This window comes from Magallana gigas, chromosome 2 (assembly GCF_963853765.1).
Source record: "Magallana gigas chromosome 2, xbMagGiga1.1, whole genome shotgun sequence".
Lineage (NCBI taxonomy): Eukaryota > Metazoa > Mollusca > Bivalvia > Ostreida > Ostreidae > Magallana > Magallana gigas.
Window position 1 is genome coordinate 59,085,791 of NC_088854.1, and position 18,388 is coordinate 59,104,178.

General features: G+C 40.5%; 1 protein-coding gene across 1 annotated transcript in view; it reads right to left on the minus strand.

The window, feature by feature from the left end:
- Nucleotides 1-18,388, minus strand: part of LOC105345050 (uncharacterized) — an 86,432-nt gene that overhangs the window by 12,173 nt on the left and 55,871 nt on the right. The window contains exons 82-115 of the mRNA XM_011453028.4: nucleotides 17,919-18,135; nucleotides 17,439-17,617; nucleotides 16,891-17,070; nucleotides 16,475-16,647; nucleotides 16,031-16,208; nucleotides 15,234-15,371; nucleotides 14,973-15,128; nucleotides 13,244-13,492; nucleotides 12,847-12,999; nucleotides 12,068-12,262; nucleotides 11,137-11,639; nucleotides 10,494-11,001; nucleotides 10,061-10,292; nucleotides 9,335-9,534; nucleotides 8,719-8,889; nucleotides 8,258-8,383; nucleotides 7,729-7,929; nucleotides 7,197-7,454; nucleotides 6,854-7,066; nucleotides 6,499-6,621; nucleotides 6,030-6,390; nucleotides 5,696-5,847; nucleotides 5,437-5,574; nucleotides 4,901-5,155; nucleotides 4,343-4,566; nucleotides 3,927-4,088; nucleotides 3,458-3,640; nucleotides 2,763-3,142; nucleotides 2,355-2,517; nucleotides 1,839-2,027; nucleotides 1,321-1,519; nucleotides 1,037-1,182; nucleotides 642-890; nucleotides 40-541 (exon numbers count right to left, since the gene is read on the minus strand). Of these exons, the coding sequence (XP_011451330.3) occupies nucleotides 40-541; nucleotides 642-890; nucleotides 1,037-1,182; nucleotides 1,321-1,519; nucleotides 1,839-2,027; nucleotides 2,355-2,517; nucleotides 2,763-3,142; nucleotides 3,458-3,640; nucleotides 3,927-4,088; nucleotides 4,343-4,566; nucleotides 4,901-5,155; nucleotides 5,437-5,574; nucleotides 5,696-5,847; nucleotides 6,030-6,390; nucleotides 6,499-6,621; nucleotides 6,854-7,066; nucleotides 7,197-7,454; nucleotides 7,729-7,929; nucleotides 8,258-8,383; nucleotides 8,719-8,889; nucleotides 9,335-9,534; nucleotides 10,061-10,292; nucleotides 10,494-11,001; nucleotides 11,137-11,639; nucleotides 12,068-12,262; nucleotides 12,847-12,999; nucleotides 13,244-13,492; nucleotides 14,973-15,128; nucleotides 15,234-15,371; nucleotides 16,031-16,208; nucleotides 16,475-16,647; nucleotides 16,891-17,070; nucleotides 17,439-17,617; nucleotides 17,919-18,135 (7,656 nt within the window). The remainder of the gene's footprint in view (nucleotides 1-39; nucleotides 542-641; nucleotides 891-1,036; nucleotides 1,183-1,320; nucleotides 1,520-1,838; nucleotides 2,028-2,354; nucleotides 2,518-2,762; nucleotides 3,143-3,457; nucleotides 3,641-3,926; nucleotides 4,089-4,342; nucleotides 4,567-4,900; nucleotides 5,156-5,436; nucleotides 5,575-5,695; nucleotides 5,848-6,029; nucleotides 6,391-6,498; nucleotides 6,622-6,853; nucleotides 7,067-7,196; nucleotides 7,455-7,728; nucleotides 7,930-8,257; nucleotides 8,384-8,718; nucleotides 8,890-9,334; nucleotides 9,535-10,060; nucleotides 10,293-10,493; nucleotides 11,002-11,136; nucleotides 11,640-12,067; nucleotides 12,263-12,846; nucleotides 13,000-13,243; nucleotides 13,493-14,972; nucleotides 15,129-15,233; nucleotides 15,372-16,030; nucleotides 16,209-16,474; nucleotides 16,648-16,890; nucleotides 17,071-17,438; nucleotides 17,618-17,918; nucleotides 18,136-18,388) is intronic.

The following is an 18,388-nucleotide window of genomic DNA, read 5'->3' on the forward strand; positions in this document are numbered from 1 at the left end:
AACACTGAATGCAGAAATAACTAACAAACAGCTACTCACCTGTAGCAGAGTCTGAGACAAAGACCAGTCTGGAGGTGACGGGGTCAAAGGCCACGTTACCCTGGATGGGCAGCACGTGTCCTGTCTGTGGATGGACAAAGTGGTCAGCGGGCACATCCGCCAGCGTACCATTGGCCAGGATCATCTTGACTCCAGATTTGGGTCGAATGAGTCCAGAGTTGGCCTCCTGACTGACCAGATCCGAGGCTTTGACGCTCATGTCTGGACCAATCAGATCCTCTCGTTTGAGTGGCACATTCTTTCCGGATTTGACCAGCTGACCTCCAGTTCCCTGACCAAGTACACCGTAAGCCCCAATTCTCTGACATTCCTGTGTGATTTCGCTGGACATCTTCTGTAATAAGAGGGACACTCTTGTACCCACCGAGCGGTGAGCACCCATGTCAAATTCTCCATTCCTGGTCAGTTTACCCTGCTGTAAATTCTCTACATGCTCTGTCAAGTTTCTAGCCGCTTCTCTCAAAGAAGATTGGTAGGCAACCTAAAAAATCCGAACAATTTATAAATTTCTCCTTAGTATTATTGAAAAATAGTAATGTTGCTTAGTTCCTACTATTGGAAGACAAGCAGTGAATTTTTACCTGATGTTTCTCTCTGCCTTGTTCATCTTCCATCATCAGTTCTTTCTGTTTGTTCAAAATAGCTTCAAACCTGCGACCAATGTCTCTTCTTCGTTCCAGCTCAATCTCCAAGGCTTCTAGTTTGTTTTCATAACTAACAAGATCCTCATCAGTAGCCAATGAGGCTTTCCCTTTCAGGTTCATCTTGGCAGCCCAAAGACCTTTGAGAGACTCTGCCTGATTGGCTATTCTGTTGTACATTTGTTTGGTCTGCAAATAGTAAAGAATTAATGACATTTTATTCAATAAAAGTATGCGTTTGTGAAAAAAATATCAAAATGAAGAAAAATCTTAAAATAGCAAAATTTAAAAAAATGCAATGCCAAATTTTTATAAATATGCTGAAAGGCTCTTACCTCATCCTTATGTTTGCCAATGGTGTTTGTGACTGCACGTGATTGTTTGGAGAGGGTGTCATACAAGGTGCGAGAATTAAACGCCTCTAGGTCCACCTGTTTGTCGTAATCCCAGAATTCATCATCCTTTGTCTCTATTGTATTAGCTGTAGGAAAAATCAGACAATTCAGGTTTTTTTAACTCTCTTCAGGAGAAAATACAATAAATTTGTATTATAATAAAGACTGTTGTTCAAATTCTTAATTATTTCATGCAATATGATGAAACATGAGGAATCTAATACCATCCAGTATCCCGCCGAGATCTGAGTCGCTGTCACTTCTCCCCGAGGTGATGGCCTGCATGTTTCTGTGGTATTTTTTGGCGGGTCGAACCGTCGAACCTTTGCTGGAGTAGTCATCAAAGTTGTAGAGACGGGTCATAGCGCGGTAGAACGGGATCAGGTAGGACGTCTTGGACCAGCCGTACTTCCTGAACAACACCTGTACACAAACAAACATTGTTTACCTGTGAACATTGTTTACCTGGTGATCTAAAGATGTGGCAAGGTAATGATTATCAAGTTAATAAAGTTTCAACCAAATTCATTGACAGTAAATATACCTAGGAACCTCAGAATCAAATTTGAATATATGTACATGTAACTCAAAAAAAAATCTATGATGGTTGATGTTCTGCACAACTTATTGTACTTGTAATTTATAGTAATAGCTGTAATGGCTGCAAATCAAAGGTTTTTTACTTGTATAATTTAACTCTGACGAAAATTTTCCCTTGAAGCTTGCCTAATTCTTCACTTACCAGGGCTAACAACATAAGGACCATGGCCATGAAGGCTGTTCCCAGCAGGATGAAGATGATCTCCCAGTCTGGAGTCTTCAGGATGTCTGATGCCACGGAGATTCCGTTCTGTATGATGTATCCGGAGGTAGGTGGGAAGAATGGACCATTCTCTGCACACTGGGCCCCACTAGCCATCACTCGAATGTACTGCAGAAATACAACATACATGTATGTATACTCTATAGCTCAATGTCAATTAAATACTGGGCTTGTCTGTTCTTGGAATTTGCATGAATGACCTTGACTTTTCCAATGACAAATGACCTTGCACACCTGCATTGGCCTTGTTAGTAAAGAAAAGTTTACTGTGTTAGATAAGTTTCAATAATTCACATATTTCCTGTAAAAGAATTTTGATTCTAGTAAAACAATCTATAGAGTCATACAGAATTTGCTGTGAAACAAAAAATAATGCATAATTATATTATTAGAGAATATTTCTTTATAAATACCAGAGACTAGAAAAAAGTTTACCATTTTCTTGTTGGCGTCCGTGCTAAGAGAGAAGACGTAGATTCCGGGGTCCTTGAACTGGTAGGAAAACAGCGTGGCAGTGGAAGTGGTCTGTGTCATCGCCTCTACCAGCGACCGGAAACCGCCGTAGTCAAACTGGTCGTTCGTGTTAAACAGGTTATTTCTGTCAGTAAAAAATGTCAATTAATGACACATACAATGATGAGACCCTTGTAACTGTCAAACCAGAATAATCTCCTTGAAATCTCTTGCTCTCTATTTCTTTTATATAATTTAGTCTGTCACTAATATCAGAAAAACAGAAATTATAGCGACTGTCTGATGACCTGGCAAATTTTCATTTTCACACTTCACAATACATGTTCTTTATTATTTATTACCAGTAAACACCAGCCATTAGGGACTTACACATCGTAGACAGGGTAGAGGGTGCTACTGACAGAGAACAGCATGTACTCTCCATAGGTCAGACACACGACCGGGTTCTCGATCCCGGAGAACAGCGATCCGTTGTTGCTGGAGGTCGCCAGCAGACGTCGTCGTCCGGTGTAGATCTGGTTAATATTGCTGTCGGCCGTGATGTTTCCAGTGATGGTTCCTTTGATGTGGGCATCCAGCATGCCCAGTACTTGGGCGGGGTCCGGGTTGTACACTCCCAGGAAGCCACTTGTGGTCATCTCAGTAATGTGTATGGGGTAATCTGAATTATCTCTGCTTCCACATTGTTCGGAGGTCAAGGCATTTCTAGCATTTATCATTTTCAACAGTCCACTGGCAGCGTATTCTTTCTGTTATACCAAGAGATACAAATTAGTATTGTTCAACAAAATTTCATCATATTTTATATCAATCCAGATTTGATTAACAATCAAAAGCTGGGTCATATCAAGCGCTTACAGTGCAAACATTGTTTGGTAAACCAAATCATTAACATCCTTATACTAAAAACCACTTACAATCTACACAATTCTATGTAATAAGATCCTCATATACATGTCAATTCTGAATAATCCAAAAAAACTATCTCAAAAAACTAAACACATTCAATCTTAGACAAACAAATAATAAGTTAGCTGCTGCTGAGATATTCCTGGGTTATTTACCACAATGGTGTTGTTGGCATCTCTGAGAACAAGGTGGGGCTCCAGCGGGGGCTCGGAGCACTTGAAGGACACACGGTATCTCTGGGCGATCCTACACTCAAGGTTACAGAGCTCCTCAAGGTCATCTGTCTTACACAGACACATTCCCATCAGTCGGTCAAAGCTCACATACTCCTTGCACACCTGAGAATAAAGGTAAACAGGTAAATCTCATGATCCAAGACTCAACAAGAAAAAGGCACCATACCTATATCAAACATTAAAGACTCTCATAAGAAATGTTATCAGTATAAAGAATTCTGTATTGATTTTCGAAATTCCATCTCCATCATTGTTAAAGTCCTTTTCTTTGAGCTACAGTCTCTAACAGATGTATTCACCAAAATGTGTTAGTGTGTTAGTTTGGCAAATGCATTGAATAAAACTTTACCCTTCTTTTTCAGGTAAAATTGTAAGGTGTAAGAAATACCTGGTTTTTGCAGTAGTCCTCCCACTGAGCGTCGTTTAGACACTGGCCGTTCTGAGCGCGTGTGGTGCCCTCTTTACAGAGATCATACACTTTCTTCACACAGTCCGCATTATCTGCCAACTCAAGGAAACCAGCCGCGCACGGACACTGCCGATCACTCTCCTACAGATAGAAACACTTATTGTTTATTCTAATATCTAAGAATCAGAAGGTTTTAAAATCACAAAAAACAGAAGGGGATAATTTTTTTAATGATCCTTCTTAAAATATTGTGAATAAAATTTACACAACATACATTGGTTAAATGAAAATTTCTAATTATCATTAAAATCACTAAATCTTGCAATGAGAAAATACCCCACAAACATCTTGACAAAGTTAAGTTTAACTGGTAATTTGTAAAACAGTCCTCTTACCTGGAAGTCTCGCCCCGCCCCAGTACATTTACAGGTGGGCTGCCCCACCCTGTCCTGATATGCCTCTCCCCCACAGGAGAAGCAGCCCTTCTGTCCAGTCAGGTGGTTGAAGTGGTCAATGGGGCACTGAGGGCAGTCTGCAATGCTACCGCCGGCAAAGTTAGGATTGTATCTACCCTGGGGGCAGGGTGTGGGCTCAGCACTTCCAGACGGGCAGTAGTAACCTACAAATGTAATGCTGATGTAAATAAGCTCTATTCATTTGAAATTCATCCTTTTAAAATATCTATTTCATTTAATCCTTTCCTAATTAAATCTTAATGATGTAACTTAGTAATTCTAGCTGCTTAACTTTTTGGACAGATTAACTTAAGGTGTTGACTTGATTTTAAAGAAATGCTGAATATTAATTTAAAAAGACAGTGTTACACTTACAAACATAATGCTGCTACAGACAACATCTATTCCTTCATGTCTACATGTACAAACATCTACTTCATGTACCTTAAACCAATCTACATCACCTGTCTTGGTGACACGACCTTGACATTCCCTTACCTTTAGGACATATGTAGGAGTTAGTGGAGTTGAAGCCGAAGGCCCAGGCCAGGGAGGAGTCGTTAGCGACTGGCTGATCGGACGTCGCCAGGGACAGACATACAGTCCCCGCTCTACATGTCTCACATACTGCACGGTTAGGGTCCGCTCCAAATGTCCCCGGGGGACAGGGTTCACAGGTGTCGTTGAAGGTAGCTCTGGGGGAGCCATCATACTCTTTGTAACCCAGGGGACACTTCACTGGCTCAATGGCACCTGTAAAACAATGTTCAAGATAATTGATATTCATACCAATTCTTTCAGAGTATCTCTCTTACAAAAGCCATTATCTAATATTTCAGAGTGCTATTTTCCTATACACCTCCTTCACATTTATTGGCTTAAAAAGGATGCTGTTGATTACAGAATTACAGCTTCAGATCCATTAAACACACTGTGTTAAAGTGTTCATTCAATCAATCAATGATGAAGCTTTTAAAGTGCAGGACAGCTATCAAGTGAAACTGTCAAGTGAAGTTAGAGTCTGGATCACATACCTGCATCAGTCATGTTGCAGTCATCCAGTTTACCACAGTAATGTCCCTGGGGACATCGGATGGGTGTGGCTGACCCCTCAGGGCAGTAGTAACCATAGGGGCAGGGAACCTGGGACATGGATCTGTTACAGTAGTATCCTACAACAGAAAAGTAAAATTCTTAACTTATTAGAAGAAATAATACACCTAGATCATCTCAGAAACATAACGTTGGTAAGTAATATTTCAGTAAAGTTTAAGGGGGGACTATTTCACTGACCGGCCTGACAGATGGTCTCGTTGTGTGAGCCTGGGGGACAGTAGTACCCTGTCTGACACTGGATTCCAGAGTACGTCATGTTGGCATCCGGACACTTGAACCCGGCAGGACACAGGTGACAATCGTCTATACTGGCCGCCTTCTGGGTGTCCCTGCAATATCAACACCAAAGCTACTTAAACAGATTGTTGATTAAATTACCATTGTAACATTAAAGCTAACACTTGCGTATGGCAAATACATTTTATTTGCTTCAGAAAATTTTTATTTATTTTGACTCCCAAGTTTAACACATCATTAGATAAGCAAAAGTCATGTATTTTGGAAATCTGACCTGTAAGTTCCTACTGGACACTCGTAGGCAACATTTGTGGCATTGGGACAGTACATTCCGATAGGACATGGGTACAGCTCATAGGTGGTCAGGTTACTGATGGGACACATGTATCCTCCGGGGCAGGGCAGGCACCAGTCACTGGAGTTAGCCCCCTCCCGGTCGTTGTAGGTCAGGATTGGGCAGGGGTAGGGGTTCCCGGCATCACCAGCCAGACAGTAGGAGCCGGTGTAGCAGGGAATGGAGGTGGGACCCCCGGGACATAGTCTTCCTCCCGGACAGTCCCCACACTCGCCGGCACTCATAGCTCCTGTCTTGTCAATGAATTTCTGTGGGGGGCACGACTGGGGGGTGGTGGTACCTGGTTATTATACAATATGACAATCATTTTGAAGATGTATCATAACATCAAATTATGAAATAAAATTGACCTGGATAACTGTACAGGCATAAAGTTAGGTAAACCTACCCTCTGGACAGTAGAATCCGTATGGACAGAGTGAATCTGGGGGGTCGGGACGGTCTTGTCCACCGACACACAGGTAGCCGGCTGAACAGTTACCTGCTACCTTTCCTCCACGACAGTATACACCTGTAAATGAGAAAAATTACACCTTAACAATTGGTGGTATTTAATCAAAAATAAAATACAAAGAAATTTGCAGCTTGAAAAATTAAATAAGTGCATTTGTATAAAATGAGTGGTCTTCTTTGCATATTATTATTTACAGAATTATTCTGTTCCATATTTCCTGATTTTTAATCATATACCTAAACATTGCATTATATCTCTAAATAAACTTAAAATGTTCCCAAGTGTTTACCTGAAGGACAAGCTGAGCAGTCAGAGGCGAATTCTAGCCCTGTCGTAGTGTCAGTGGTGTAAGTTCCGTTCTCACACAGGTAGGGGTCCGACGTATTACCGGGACAGTAAGAGTACGAGGGGCATGGGACAGGTGCGCTGGTGTTACCTGAGCAGTAGGAGCCTGTGGGGCACGAAATGCAGGTCACCTCCCCATTATTTGGCTGAAAAGTACCTAAAAAAGATTTTATATCCCATCAATATTGCATGAAAAATAGGCATAACATTTTAAAATGTTATCAATATTTAATTTCAATTTCCATATTTCTTCTTATATCTCATATGATTCTGGAGTTTCTCGTTACCTGGATCACATCCGATGGGATCAGCAGTACCCCGGGGACAGTAGAAGCCGGCCGGACACAGGTGAGTGGAGGGCGAGTCTGACTCAATTTTAGCAATGTCGGGGCAGTAGTACCTCGGGGAACATAGGTCTGTGGGACCGGTCATTCCCAGTAGGTCACAGTAGTACCCAGCTCTACAAGGCCAGCAATCGTCCACGATGCCAGCACCGGTCTGGTTCCTGTAGGTCCCCTTAGGACACTGAACAGCTGTTGTGGTGCCTGCAAAGTTATCATGTAGGTAGGATGAAAATCATCAACACTTGTTTTTAAAATAATTTTTTGAAAGTTTTGATTTGTTTTACAAAACCTAATAGATTGAGTGGTGATAAGATTAAAAAAAATGTTACCAATTATTTTTTCAAAAATGAGCCCAAGTCTTAGAAATATTTCAGCAACGAAAATTAACAATTTGTTTCCTATTCACCATGTATATATACATGTATGTCTATAAGTTACAGGAACAATAACTGAACACCCTAATCCAGGAACTCACCAGATGGACAGTAATGCCCTACAGGACATGGTCCGTTGGTTCCGTCGTTGGGGGTGGCTGATGTGGCATTGCCCACACAGAGGAAGCCCGCACTGCAGGGCCCGGACACCGCGGAGAGCCCAGTTTCATTACAGAACTGGCCTGGGTTACATGGGAGACAGTCCACTTCATACACCAGTTGTTCATGTGGGCTGTAGGAGCCTGAAGACAAAGGACAAACATAAGATAGAAATTGTACATATTGAATTTACAAAGTGTACTAACAATGCTAGTGAATTTTCATCTTACAGTTTTTTAATGACAGTCAACAAATTTTAAAAGTAGAGTATTACAGATGTTGTTTTTTTTCAAGATGATTAAAATTTCGTTTTTTTAAAACTTTTTTCCAACCCCAAATATAGCTAAACTACAGATATAGGCACACTTTTTTTTAAACATTTCCATTCTTAGGCTTTCCTTTCTTGAGTATTTACTGAGTCTGTTTACTTCATTATAATCTACTGCTATCAATCTACCAGTGAGTACTCACCCATTGGACAGGGAGCCCCATTTCCTGATGTTCCATTAGTACAGTAGTACCCGGCCGGACAGGGAAGTGTGTCGTTCATTCCTTGATTTGGACAGGTTCTTCCCGCAGGACAAGTCAAACAAGCACCTGTCAATGATAGCAGTCATTTAGTGTAAACTCTCAGGAATTAATCGGTGAAAATCTCAATGCAGTTCTACCTGCATTACTTAATTCCTCTGTGTTTCAGTCCAGTTTTGATGTGTCCACTCCAATTATCCCTCTCAGGCTTTAATTAACCTTGGTCATAAATTACAGGTCTTTCTCTAAATTTATTTTTCCCTATCTCTATAGTCGGTCCATGTTTCCAATTACACAGACATTTTATATTCCCACCCATCCATCTTTACACCATCACACTTACACAGTCCTTCACCCATCAGCCAACTTACCAACCATTCATTCATATTATCCCCCAAGCTTACCTAGTCCTTCAGTTGGTCCATAAGTTCCGATGTCACATTTGGTCTCTTTGACCGCCCCCTCCAGACAGTAGTGACCCACGGGACAGATGTAGCCCTTTACATTGTCGGCGGGGTTGGGGATATCTGAACCTTGTAGGCAGATGTAGCCAGCACTGCAGGGCAGACTCACCCCTACAAACAGAGAGAGATTGAATGATTTTTCTCTTTAATATATCAAAGTATTGTCAGCCATTTCATGATGCCTGGGCATAGTAGAATTCAAATAAATTTAAAGTCAGCCATTTCATGATGCCTGGGCATAGAAGAATTCAAATAAATTTAAAGTAAAAATAATTTGACTAACAGGCTTGCCAATGGATAAACTCACATAAATGTACGAGAGATTTCTACATATCTTGAGCCACACAAAAACGAGAATTCTTTTTTTGAACTGACTTTTTCATTTATTACAACATACGTGCATGTACACACATGACATGATATATGATATATGCATTTGTAGAGGCATATTATAGAATCTTTAAATTATTACTAATCAATTACATATTTTGTACAATTCTTATGTTGTGAAAGCTGATTTTAAGAATTCTTTAGGGTCGAGTCACTTGCTACTGACCGTTTTTGGAGCTGTTGGTCGTACAGTAACGTCCCGGGCTACAGATCTCGCAGTTTGTCACATTGACATTTCCCGTATTGACTGCCATTGTTCCGGACGGGCAGGGAGTGGGGAGGTAGCTACCCTCGGGGCAGTAGTTCCCGATGGGACAGATGTAGGCTGAAGGGTTTGGCTCTGTGTTGTTACCCAGACAGTAGTATCTGTAGAGAGAGAAATATGTCGACCATTCTTTAAATTCAATGGATAAAAATATCTTCTTTCATTATACCTTAGCAAGGTTAAAAACTTAAGGAGTTGGATGAAATTCTTTGCCTTCATGATAATCCTTTTTTATCACACACTTTCAACATTTTTTTCACATCATGCCACTTCAGGAAACGATAAAATGTATATACAGCAAAACTCGGTTATAACGAAGTCACCGGGACCTAAGAAATTACTTCGCTATATCTGTAATTCGTTATAACCATATAAGAAATTCATTGAATTTACATAGCTGGGGATCCAAGATGACTTCGCAATATCCGTCAATTCGCAATATCCGTGTTCGTACTAAACGAGTTTTACTGTAGTTGATTAAATGGGTAAAAATATTCAATGCAATTAACTAATGATGCACATCACTGATTAAACTCACCTTTCTGTTGTTTATTTAATGCCATCTAAAATCATGGCTAGAATTCAAACTATTATAGTTTTCTTTTAATATTTCTACCGGTCACCTACCCAGCGTAACAGGGTCCCTCGGGGGTGGGGAGACCTGAGCTCTGACAGTAGAACCCTGGGGGACACCACTGACAGTCTGACTCATTCACCCTCATGGTGCGGTTGTTGTAGGTTCCTGGGGGACAAGGGTATTGGTTGTAGCGCTCGGTCTGGGTGGGGCAGTAGTATCCCTCGGGGCAGGTGAAGTTGGCCAGGTCTCCGACTGCTGTTACACTATTGTCACAATAGTATCCTGCAGGGGAGGAAAACATAAAGACTCAATAAACTGGGATAATGTGTATCATTGTGTAAGACAGTGCACATATCATGAAATAATACTAAATCATGTGCAAAGAACATCAAATCTATCAGTCAAATAATCTTCGAACATGGACTTAACTCATTTTTAGAATTTTTCAAAAGATAATTTTGTTGAGTTGGGTTATGTGTGTACCTTCTGGACAGACTTTACAGGAGTCTTTTTCATACTCGTTCTGGAAGAACCCACTGGAACATCTGATCGGAGTGCTGGTATTGGTCAGGCAGTAGTGCCCAGGTGGACATCGATAGTCGTAAGGGTTGGGGACGGACTGACCAGAGGGGCAGTAGAACCCAGGGTCACAGGGTCCAGTCACGGCACTGAGACCGGTGCCGTTACAGTACATACCACCGTCACAGGGAGTGCACTGGGCGTCCGACTGAAGACGAGTGGTGGGTCCGTAGGTTCCGTTACGACAGGGTTCCGGAAGACCACTTCCTGTGGGACAGTAATGGCCGACCGGACAGTCCACCTGCTGGGGTGAGGTAGAACTCTCGGGGCAGTAGTACCCAGCAGTACAGTCTCCTGTCGGGGTCCAGAGTCCAGGGGTGGAGCAGTATTTACCGGGGGTACATTTTGTCATTTCCCATGATCCTTCAGGACAGAAGAATCCAGGCTGACATTGGCCTCCAGTGGAAGAGGGCTACAAGAAATCACACAAAATGGGAATTTAAGTAAGGTTGCATATTGCTTTTTGGTTAAGTTTCATTTGTTAAGTTTTCAAAAATAATGGAACTTAACAATTACTATATTAGATAATTCTTTAACTATGACTTACTGTGCTAATGGAGGAGCCATTGGTACAATACCAGCCGGCTGAGCAGTTCCCTGTGGGGTAAGCGTTTCCTGACCCCTGACAGTACATCCCCTGGGTGCAGGGCAAGCAAGCCTGGTCATTCTGCTGGGTGGTCAGGTTATTGAAGGTTCCAGGGGGACAGGGGTGCTCATGGGGGTCAGTGGTGTTCAGTGTACAGTAGTATCCTCCAGGACAGAGGAAGGGGGAGTAGTCTGATGTATTGGCATAGCAATAGTATCCCTCAGGGCAGCTCTTACAGGCCTTCTCATTGGTCAGATCTTGGTACGACCCTGCTGGACATCCAATGGGGTACTCTGTACCTTCTGGGCAGTAGTGACCCGTGGGGCATTGGTGACCTATGATGGGATGGACGGTCCCTGTGGGGCACTGACTGTCGTTCAGCATCAGGGGGTTGGCTTTGTCCACGCCAGACACGCAGTAGTACCCATCCATACACACACCAGTGGGGGTGGTCAGATTCACACCTACAACACAAATTTACTGTTTAATTAAAATACGTTATTTTTTAAATTATCACACTCATCACCAGGAAACAATTTCAAAATTAGTAGAACCAAAATTAATCTATAAACAAAATTTGAATAGTCATATTAAGCTTCTGGTATGTGATATAGTATAAATTGTTAATTCTACTAACATTTAATTTTCACTGTTGATGCTATTTCAAACTTTTTTTTTTTTTTTTACAAAATTGAAGAATCAGAACTGATCTAAACAAGATCTAATAGTAAGAAGCAATAAGAAGGTGTTAATTCTACTATCGTTTTAACCCAAGCTGTTAAGCTTGACATCTGAAAGTTGAGTATGAATTCCATTTTCTCATCTCACTGTCTAATCAAAGTTAGGGTCATCCAGATTCTGTCTGTCACAGGTTTTAGGGTAGGCCACTTACCCTGGCAGTAGTGTCCTCCAGGACACGGTGTACACTCCGAGTCCTTACTGAGTCCTGTCACATTATTGTAGGTCCCGGCAGGACAGGACTTCCAGTCGTACCCAGTACCATTGGGACAGTAGTAGCCCTCAGGGCAGGGGGTCTTGGAGGTGCCTGCATTTCCTGCTATGGTCAGAGCTGGTACACAGTAGTATCCTGTAATTGATATACCCGGTATTGTATAAAGTATATACATAGATCATATCGTATAATGTATATACAACCATATTGTATAATGTATTAGCTGTAGAGTTTACATGTAATAATGCTCCACATAATGAATGTATAAACCCTAAAACCTATAAATGCTCCAATTTCGTCTCATTAAATTTGAAGAAATACATGTTAACTTTAAAAACCTCAAATTGTGTGTAATCAGTGTATGATAGTTACCAATGAACTCTCAGTCAAGCAAATTAATTTTATAATTTTTACATTTACTCTCTTAATTTCCATACAATATATATGACAGATGTCTTTCTCAAAACATAGGTACCACTTATAATAATAATGATATTTGCAATTATCTATAATTATCCAGGAATCTTTCTTAACAATTAACTTAATCTACCATATTACCCTGTGAATGTTAAATTACCCCATGCATCCTAATTACCCTATCAATCATGATCCTATGATTTCAATGATTAAATGATCACCATTTTCTCAATGAACTATTTCTGTTTGGCTTTTATTTTTACCCTGCCCCTCCCTAATGACCTTTATCACAACATATTGACCTTCTGGACAGACAGTACAGGTGGCAGCACCATTGTGGTCTGCGTGGGTCCCTGCTGGACAGTCCGCAGGCTCGGCACTTCCTGTGGGGCAATGTTTGGCCGCTGGGCAAATAATCTCTGTCTCCACACTCGATCCGGAGGGACAGTAGTATCCTACAAATAAATACACCAACAGATCACATTTCATGTCAAACACAAACAATGGAATATCAAGGTGCGAAATATTCAATTCATCATCAAAAAATATCTCTTGTTAATTACAAATATAATATCAACTAATGCAAGATGCTTTTATGTCACCCTCAAACAATGTCACCTGTTAATGACAGATGGAATATCAAGATGAAATGTATAGGTGTTATACGCTTAGTTATAACTCTATAGAATGATTGTGTACCTTCTTTACATGGTCCAGACACAGCGGTGAGCCCCTGACCATTACAGTAGTACCCTGGGGTACAGTTCCAGCACTCAGAGCCAGCCGTCAACCCCGTCACATTGGAGAAGGTTCCATTGGAGCAGGGGGTGGGGTCCTGAGTCCCCTCCCCACAGTAGTGACCGGCCGTACAGATAACCTCTGTGGCGACCTTGGAGCCTGAGGGACAGTAATACCCAGGCTGGCATTTACCCACTACGGTCAGTAGTCCTGAAATAATTACATCAGAGAGTTGTAAACACTATCAATGTCCATGATACATGTAAATCCAAATTCTCGTCATATATAGATTTTTTAATGATGTACCGTATTTTTCGGGGCATAGGCCGGTATTTTTTTCCTCCGATGAGCGAGCCCCGGCCTATCCCCCGGGATCGGCTATTCTTAGACTCAAAGTTAAAAAAATTTAACAGTAAAATATAAAATCCACTGTTTTTATCCGTTGTACTGTTGTAGCAATTTATTAGGAGGGTTGGTTTTTTTTTCATCCGTTTGAACTATTGTTCGATAGTTGTCCCGTTGATAATTTTTGTAATGACATCGTGAGTAATAAAATGTACAGTACTGTACAAGGTATTTCTTTACAATCCCAATCAAAAGATTTTTTTCCCACGTTCGTGTATGAACCCTGGAAACTATTATTGCGTAGTAAAAAAGAAAACGAAACTGGGTAGAATGTAATATGACGGAATTTTGGTGAATTCTTCATGTCTGCGTTAGTAGGAATCACTGGTCTTGGGTGTAGAATAAATCAAATGCTATGTGTTTTTACAATTAATTTTCTGTTGGATGAAATAACGGTATTCTGGTGTCGTGTGTATATACAAAGGTGTGAAATCCGTGACTAAAACACAGCCTGGGTTCACGTAGACTAGTGTACACCGTTACACTTCATTGCATTAACTGTGTTTTTAACATTACAACTTCTCTGCATAACGGCAAGTCACTATTTAATTAATTAATGGAAAGAACACAAATTTAATATTTTATGTTTGGTATTTCGTTTTCTCATTCATAGCGATTACGGGGGATAACTCTATTTGAATATGAAACCACGTGTTGAGCTAATGGACGCCATACCCCGTATTTACAAGTAGCTTTCAAAGTATAACTTGATTAAATGAGATTTAGCAAATAAGGTATTAATAAAATATAAAAGGTTTGGTAAAATATTATACTTAGTTCTACCAGACAGAACCACGGAGGTTGGTGTTGCAATTAAATTTACACTATCTAAAATTACGATACACAACGATACACCGACGAATACGGAAGAGACCAAACAGCCACAAAACACAGATTAATTTTTAAAAATTGCTTGAAATATATATGTTAAGCAAATTTAATAACTTTAATTACTCTTTTGACTTTCTACATCAATATGCTGAAAAGTATATACTTAATACGGTGACTTTCTTAATCAGCGGTCATACTTTCACTATAGTAATCATCGATTGAAAATCGGCTTATCCCCCAATAAGGCTAGTCTTAGGATTTTTCTTGAATTTTGTCTAAAAATTAGCAATTCGGCCTATGCCCCACATCGACATATGCCCCGAAAAATACGGTACAACAAACTCATTTCAAAAGTTTTACAATTATATTTTTTTTTCAAAAGAACATTACGTTTACATTTACAAAAATTGTGAATTCAAGAAGGCCATGTCTTAGGTGTAGCTGTATCCCCTACCTGTCTCATTACAGAAGTACCCTCCAGTACAGTTCAGACACTGACTCTCGGCTTGTAGCCCAGGGGTGGGGCTGTAACTACCCTCCGGGCAGGGGATAGGGTCGGCTGTACCCTCAGGACAGTAGAAGGCAGCTGGACATTGGTCAGCATATGGTGCTACAATCACGACAAGTGCAATGTTAAATGTCCAATCAAGTAAACATATTTACAATAGCAGTTACCAAGTCCAACTTTTTTTTACAAATGATATCCATCACTCACCTTGGGCAGGTGTTGTTGAGTCTGCCCCGATCTTACAGTAGTATCCTCCAGCACACAGCCTGAGGGGTGAGGTCAGTCCTGTCACATCACAGGCCCAGCCCCCAACACAGGGAGAACACTCCGAGGAGTTGGACAGTCCTAGAAAACAAAGGTAGGGGGGACATAGAAAGGTTGTTCAGTAAAACACAGATATAGCCAACATGCTTATAATGAAGGTAAACTTACAACAAATTCAGTTTTATTCCCCTAATCGTAAAATTTTTATAAAAACTGAACACCTATGATGAATTATTTAAGGAATGAATTCAATATTTAATTGTTTTATAAAATATAAAATGGTTTGGGGCAGTTTACGCTTAGTTTATAAACCGCACAGCGGTTTTATAAGAAAGTGTAAACTGTTTCAAACCATTTATAACGTATAAAACTAATAAATATTGAATTCATTGCATATAATTTAATTTTTTACTCTTCATCGTAGATAAAAACAGCCATTTGACCTTTAAATTGACGTAAAATTGAACAATATTCAAATGTAACATCAGGCGTATTGATACGTTTTTGACGTTAGTCTTACTATGACGTAGGCAACATTCTTTATACGATATAAAATTATTTTTTTAGCCAATCAGAAAGCGCGTTACAACCAAAATTAAATTATTTAAGCATGAACTAAAATCGCTCATGTTTTACTGATGCACGCATATGATAATACATGTATAATCATATTACTGAATTAACAGCCATTTAATCTGTGTTGGAAGTTTCTCTTTTAGAGCCCCTAGGTGAGAAAGTACCTGTTCTATTGTTGAACGTTCCTTTGGGACATGGATATTGCTCGGCATGCTCTGTTCCATTCGGACAGTAGAATCCCTCGGGACACACCGTACTAGCGTAGTTGACCACTGGGCTGAAGGTCGCATTACAGTAATAGCCCTCGGGGCAGGTTTTACACGTCGACTTTACTGGCTCATCCTGATGATGAAGAACAGTTGGGATTATGTAATTCAGAAGATGCAATGAAAACCACAACAGAATGTTAATTCCATAAAATCTATTAAATGCTGCATATCATACAAATTGGAAAAAGAAAATATTGGTACATGAATTTACAACACAATAATTTGTTGACAAATATAAATGCTGGGCCACAACTACGCACCACTTGTGGTTGATTGTTGTTGATGTTTAAAGGCAACACCTGCAAAATACTAGCAGTCAGTTGCAAACCTAGCCCTTACCTGGTACGATCCCGATGGACAGGATTCTGGGGCAGACTTTCCTCCCACACAGAAGTACCCAGGTTGACAGCTGAAGTTTGCGGGGGTGGCGGAGACCTGACCGGCGGGGCAGTAGTACCCGGGGTCACAGGGACCAGTCACATCGGCCAGACCCTCACTTCCACAGTACATACCTGACAGGTAAAATATAATTAATTCACAGTGCTTGTTGCTTGTCTTTTCCAATAAGTTCATAATTCCACAAATTTTTTAAAGATCATAAAATGGCTTATCAAGTTCTATCATCTATGGCCCATAGGATCAAAATCCACAAAGCCAATTATTGAGTCTTAAACCACATGATTTATCACCATGAAAATGTAAGATTAAACAAGATTAATTTTCTAAGAAAAGAGACAACATCCTCTGATATTTACCAAGTTTACAGATCTTGCAGGCTGAGGCCACACTGCTGAGGATCATGTCCAGGTAGTAGCCCATTGGGCAGGCATTGGGGACACTGGTTCCTGTGGGGCAGTAGTGACCCAGGGGGCACCCACCACCCGTGGAGCCATCAGGAGGGTTGGCGAGAATGGTGCTACCATTGCAGTAGTAACCTACAAATAAAACAGGGGAGATAACTATATTGTACACAGTCTACCGATATCCTTGGGTTTGAATGTTCCTGGGTTCTTCTAACATTTATTTACAATAAAAAGGTTATTTGCCTGATGTCTCATAAACATCCATCTTTAAGTATTTTTAAATCATACCTTGAAATTCGCAATTTACAAATAATTATTGAATCATTTACATGCATAAACTAACAAGGAAAAAGTAATACACTTTCTTGTGCATAAAAAAGTTTTGATTTATAAATTGTTGCAATATTTAATACAAAATAGTTTAACAAAACCAAAATTTCACAAAAATCTGAAGTCAAAATGATTTGCTCCAACACAATTTTACTAAGGACAGTTCAAACCTTGGGAGCAGTTTCCTGTGGGCTCGCTAAGTCGTTCCATGAAGCAATACTGCCCTGGGGGGCATTCAATGGCTGCAGGACTTCCCTCGGGGCAGTACTGACCCCTCAGACATTTTCCGCCCTGTGTGGGATCGGTTGGCATGGTGCTAACAGAACCGCCAGTGCAGTAGTAACCAGCGCTGTAAACAAATCACAACCAATGCAGTTCGTATTTTTTCATTGACACTTACTTAATCCAGTGTTATTTTTGTAATTTTTTTAGTTATTCAGTTTAGTTTACTGACATCACAATGATGGCATACAGTCAAAATTAAATCGAATGACAAACAAAAGAATTTTATCACAAAAAGGCTATAGCATGCAAGGCAATTTTATACAATTTTTTATTATAAAAAAGATTTCTAACTATTTTGAATCAAAGATATAATTTCTTTTTAAAGAAAATGCCCACCCCAGTAAGATTTCCCCAATATCCCCTACCTGCAGTTGTTGGTGGGGCTGGACAGTCCTGTGGTCTGACAGTACGTCCCCGGGGTACAGCTCACACAGGCACTGGAGTTGGTCTGCATCTGGGCAGGGTTGAAAGTGCCAGCAGGGCAGGGATTCTCTGTGTCTGACTGGGTGCCCGCCGGGCAGTAGAAGCCTGAGGGGCAGGGTTTGTCACTGTAGTCTGTGGAGTTCACCAGGCAGTAGTACCCTAGAGGAAGGTATACACATTATATAGCATGGTAATCAATGAATTACATCAATAAATGTAACTGTGAGAGTTTGGTATCTACAATTAATATACATGTATAACTATGGTTTCATTAATATTCAAGGGTATCAATTTTCGTGGATAAAGTAATCATCACAGTTTCAAGGATACGTAAATTCGTGGCCAATGACCCTATCAATACAAAATGTTAATAGAAATTGCACTTCAGTGAACATTTAATTTCGTGGATCAA